This window comes from Triticum dicoccoides, chromosome 5A, assembly GCF_002162155.2.
Source record: "Triticum dicoccoides isolate Atlit2015 ecotype Zavitan chromosome 5A, WEW_v2.0, whole genome shotgun sequence".
NCBI classification, from domain to species: Eukaryota; Viridiplantae; Streptophyta; class Magnoliopsida; order Poales; family Poaceae; genus Triticum; species Triticum dicoccoides.
Genome location: NC_041388.1, coordinates 384,372,166 through 384,377,127, shown reverse-complemented (window position 1 = coordinate 384,377,127; position 4,962 = coordinate 384,372,166). Strand labels below are relative to the sequence as shown.

The window sequence follows — 4,962 nt, the reverse complement described above, 5'->3', positions numbered from 1 at the left end:
GCCATGGCGCTCAACGATTGGATGTGCTAGTGGTGCCGCTGCAACCGTGGGCCAAGAAATATGATGGCGTGAGGGACAATAAGACACCAATGCGAAGCCAAAGTTCGATACCAGTGAAGAAGGGATGCGGTTATGGTTTATACGAGAGTTGTCCTCCTGAAAAATCACTTACGAGCAATGTAATCTCCGTCGACATGGCTTTCACAGTAATTTTCTTACGCGTTTAATACAACAAAAATAGTGTAACACAATTCATTGACCACATTTAGAATATATTTCTTAAATGAAAGCGCCAACGGTGCATTTAGTAAATCAATACTCCCACCGTGCTCGAAATGAGGAGTAATAATGACAAAGTTTTTAAGAAAAGATGCCTATATTTGCCCGGACGAAAACATTCAGAAAACTTTGAAATCCAAAATTCAGATCATAGCATATAGTACGTGAGTATAAAACTAGGTGCGTCGAGATTTGGGGCACCGGCAGCGCTAACACCAGCGCTAGACCCTGGAAGTAGCTCAAGCGGAGGCCGCTCCGGGGCGGCCAATCACATCAGGGAGAAGATTTCCCTTTCTGTCCGAGCTCACAGAGGCGAGCGAGGGGAGCGCCGGCTGACCCCTCTCCTCCTCCTGTGCGCTCATTTGGCGCCTGCCCTGCGCTCCAAAACCTCCACCAATTTCCGCTGCCGCCCCTCCCCCCCGCACGCAGACCCGTCCATCTTTAAAACGGCCACCCTCCCCGTGCCACCATAGTTGGCCACCCAACCTCCCTCCCTCCCTCCCTCCCTCCCTCCCCCACGCAGCAGCAGCACGCACAATGGCAAAGCCCCGCAAGAACTCTGCCGCCGCCGCCGCCGCCGCAGCGGCAAACAGCAACGCCAGCGCCGTCGCCGACGCGGGGGCGGAGGTGCGCGCCAAGCCCAAGAAGCGCACGCGGAAGAGCGTGCCCCGCGAGTCCCCCTCCCAGCGCAGCTCCGTCCACCGCGGCGTCACGCGGTACGCTCCCTCGCTCCTCCCTCGCTCACGTCACTTCCCAAACGAACAACCGCCGCCGGCAGCCGCGCTAACCGAACCGAGCGGCCGGATCGCAGGCACCGGTGGACGGGGAGGTTCGAGGCGCACCTGTGGGACAAGAACAGCTGGAACGAGTCGCAGAACAAGAAGGGCAAGCAAGGTAATTAACCAGCCAACCCGCTAGCTAATCACTCCACCGGCTTCGTTAATCCACTGCCGATTCCTGACGATTTTTCCCTGCCTGCTGCTGTTGTTGTTGGTGCATGCAGTTTACCTCGGTGAGGCTCCCGAGTCACGGCCTTGGCATGCGACGGCCGGCGTGATCCGCTCGTCATTTTCCCACCCCGTTAAAAAGAATTACCACAGAGAGTTTTACTCGGCCGGGCTAACCAACGTCGTCGTCGTTGCTGATGAGCAGGGGCGTATGACGAGGAGGAGGCCGCGGCCCGGGCGTACGACCTGGCGGCATTGAAGTACTGGGGGCCCGACACCATCCTCAACTTCCCGGTAGGGTACCCTACCCTACCCTACCCCGCCCGGCCTCTACTGTACCGCACGATATTTACTCGTTGCACATTCTAGTCCACCCGTACCACCGCCATTGCCGCGACCGCCAGCACAGGAGTAGAAGCTTGCAATATTTGAGGCTCTTTTCATTTTCTTTCGAGAACCTCATCGTACTCGGTACTGTCGGTTGGCACACCTCTGAGCTCCGAGCTCGAGTTCTACCGCCGACAAAGAAACGAAAATCAATTGTCGGCGGCCATTCGTTGTAGAGCGCGAATTCGGTGCTAGAGACCGGTGCTTGTGTTTTGGACAGATTTTGCGAGTTTATTGTTCAATTATCACTGTGTGGAACTGGCTTCGTCTTTGGAAATATACACTAGAGTTGTACATTTTTAATTATATTTTCTGCACAAATGAATCCTTTTCTAATCTGTTGTTGTGTTCTCAATTTGTTTGCAGCTGTCTATATACGAAGATGAGTTGAAAGAAATGGAGGGACAGTCGAGGGAAGAGTATATTGGGTCACTCAGGAGGTAATGACTATCAAATAAAATGTTTTTTTTTCTTTTGAATATCGCTCCCCCTTCAGTTTCTATAGAAAAATACATGAGACTAACAAATATAAAACTTAAAAAATAATCATAGTATAATTTCAACAACAAAAAATACTGATGTCCATCTATGTGATATTTCCCTCACAGGAAAAGCAGCGGGTTCTCACGAGGGGTCTCCAAGTACCGCGGAGTCGCAAGGTAACATCATCCGTGACATCTAACCAGATTTCTCCACTGTCCGAACGGGATTTTAAACCGCATGAGAGTAACTTGATTTTGAAAATCAAATCCCACACATGTGTATTCATTCACAACAAATGTTTACAGGCATCATCACAACGGGAGATGGGAGGCCCGGATCGGGCGTGTGTTCGGCAACAAGTACCTCTACCTCGGCACCTACGGTACGTACTCTACCTTGTAAAATTAACTCTCTTCCAAAATGCCATGTCTCTTTAGCAAAACCACAAAATACAAGTAGCCAGCAGCATCGCAACGGCCTCAATAAATGGCGTGTACGTATTTTTGACTCATAAAATCTTCAATCGTACTACGGAGTAGATAGTGAGTGAGAGTGCGAGACTGTTCATGAAAGGCCAAATCTGAGTCGTACTAGCGGTGCACCGCGGCCTACACTCCTAGACCAGTACCATGAGCGTACCGCATGGGCACACGGTGAAGATTAGGCACAAGCTTGACCATCACAGTCCAGCTTAGTGTCGAGGGGCCTCATTAAGCACAAGCTTGACCAGATAGTTGGCTAACTAATTCGTGCCCTCTGTGGCTGAAATGCCTGCTAATGCTGATCAGGTGTACTATGATTAGGCCGCAATTATATGTTGGGTACATTCACTGCTCCCCATCACAGTTACATCCTCTGTGATGGCGATGCAAACCGCTCGAAGAGGCTGCCGGTGCAAGGAGCCGAGGCGTGTTCGTTCTTAGCAGCGCACAAGTTTCGTGTGAATCCCGTGGCAACGTCCGGAATTCCAGCGTGATATGTCGCGTCCCAGATGTGATCTTTGAAAGAAGAACAACCTAGACTAGAGAACACATGCACAAAATATATTCTTCTGAGTTAGAAATGTTCTACCACCTCGGTAACTTTTTATAAGACGTTTTTAGAGTCGGTATCGTACTGTGAACACGTGTCGCTCGTAGTTCCGGGGTTGTAGGTGCGTCCCCACGGTTTAAATCTCCGTAATGAATTACAGAGTGAATTATAGGAGTGGTCTTGGATCCAAGTGGCCGAGCAAGCAATGGCAGAGCAGAGATGAGGTCTCGGCCGGGAGTCTCCAATTCAGGTTAGTTGGGGATTAGATGCCATGACTCAATGAGCTCGACCCCAGCAACGCCGTACTACTTCAACTTCCAGCGGTCCAAAGCCAGCACTGTTCACACCACAGAAGTTCAGTTGCACTTGGTGGCTAGTGACGATGATGGTGATCGGAGCATCAGCGATGCACCGCGGGATTGTAGGGTTGTTTAAAATCACAATTCTGTTATATGATTCTATGACTTTACGATTCAAAATAATCTCTTCGATTCTACAATTTTTGTTAGCAGAATTTACGTGTAGTTAAGATTTTGCGATTTGCGATCCCATCGTCGGAGCTTTGACCTGACTCAAAGCCACGATTGTGACTGCCTTAATTGTAGCACTTGTTTTTTCAACGAAAAATGCTGCGTCGTTTAATAAGCGATCTGATCGTCGGATGATGTGCGCAGCGACGCAGGAGGAGGCGGCCATGGCGTACGACATGGCGGCGATCGAGTACCGCGGCCTCAACGCGGTCACCAACTTCGACCTCAGCCGCTACATCAAGTGGCTCCGCCCGGGCGCCGCCGACGTGGCGGCCGGCGCCGGCCGGACACCGCACCCGATGCTGGCCAGCCTGGCCGCGCAGGAGCTCCCCGCGATCGACCTCGAGGCCATGGCGTTCCAGCACGACCTCCACCAGCAGGGCATGGAGGAAGGCATGGCCGCGGAGGCTGCGGCGGCCGCGGCGGGGACGGCGCAGTTCCCGGTGCTGCCGGCCAGGGCGTCCACGCTGGGCCACACGCCCACCACGTCCGCGCTGAGCCTGCTGCTGCAGTCGCCCAAGTTCAAGGAGATGATCGAGCGGACGTCGGCCGCCGAGAGCAGCACCACCACGTCCTCGTCGTCCATGTCCACGCCGCCGCCGCCGCAGGCCACCAGGGACGACGGCGCCTCGCCGCAGTGCAGCTTCCCGGAGGACATCCAGACCTTCTTCGGCAGCGACGACGGCGTGGCCTACACCGACGTCGACGGCCTCTTCTTCGGGGACCTGTCCGCCTACGCGTCGCCGGCGTTCCACTTCGAGCTGGACTTGTGATCGCGGCGGCGGCGTACGTGGGCAGACTGATGATGCGCGCCATTGATTGGTTTCTTCCAACGGGGCTGGGGGTTTTGTCAATAGGATAATCAGACGGAGAAGCAAAGGGCAGAGCAAGATAACAGGGAATTGTTACGGTGCAGCTAGCGAGGACTGAAAATTATTTACAGATTATTTATTGTTTTTGTCCTTCTTTTGGTATAATCAGGGGTATAGCGTAAGCAAGAGAGATTGTTTCATTTGTTCCAGGATCCTTGACAGTCAAAATAAGGAGCTAATATATACGTATATTGATTCACATGACTTCTTTTCTTTCTTTACGGAAGATTCTTCCATTTCAAATTATCAAAGTTCAGGATTTGTTCAAAGTCAAACTTGTCTGCATTTGATCAGTTATGTAGAGAAAGGTGTTAATATGTAGTACAACATCAAATCAAATATATGTAGTGCGGAAATATGTAAACACTTGGCAAAACTAAAAGTTACTACCAAAATAGACATACTTCATGAGCCCCAATGCAATCACAGGCG

The 4,962-nt window shown here is 51.7% G+C and overlaps 1 protein-coding gene across 1 annotated transcript; it reads left to right on the top strand.

The window, feature by feature from the left end:
• Positions 1-492: 492 nt before the first annotated feature.
• On the top strand, positions 493-4,729 carry LOC119301675 (AP2-like ethylene-responsive transcription factor At1g16060). Its single transcript, XM_037578665.1, has 8 exons — positions 493-995; positions 1,091-1,173; positions 1,283-1,291; positions 1,432-1,520; positions 1,980-2,053; positions 2,222-2,272; positions 2,402-2,478; positions 3,803-4,729. The coding sequence occupies exons 1-8, from the start codon at positions 817-819 to the stop codon at positions 4,429-4,431; spliced, it is 1,191 nt and encodes a 396-aa protein (XP_037434562.1). The 5' UTR covers positions 493-816; the 3' UTR covers positions 4,432-4,729.
• Positions 4,730-4,962: the final 233 nt, after the last annotated feature.

What these genes read in the sequence shown, in the direction of transcription:
- LOC119301675 (XM_037578665.1), top strand. Translation starts at nt 817, where the DNA reads ATGGCAAAGCCCCGCAAGAACTCTGCCGCCGCCGCCGCCGCCGCAGCG. An exon ending in ACACCATCCTCAACTTCCCG is followed by an intron (nt 1,521 to 1,979) that starts GTAGGGTACCCT and finishes ATTTGTTTGCAG; the next exon opens with CTGTCTATATACGAAGATGA. An exon ending in CCTCTACCTCGGCACCTACG is followed by an intron (nt 2,479 to 3,802) that starts GTACGTACTCTA and finishes TGATGTGCGCAG; the next exon opens with CGACGCAGGAGGAGGCGGCC.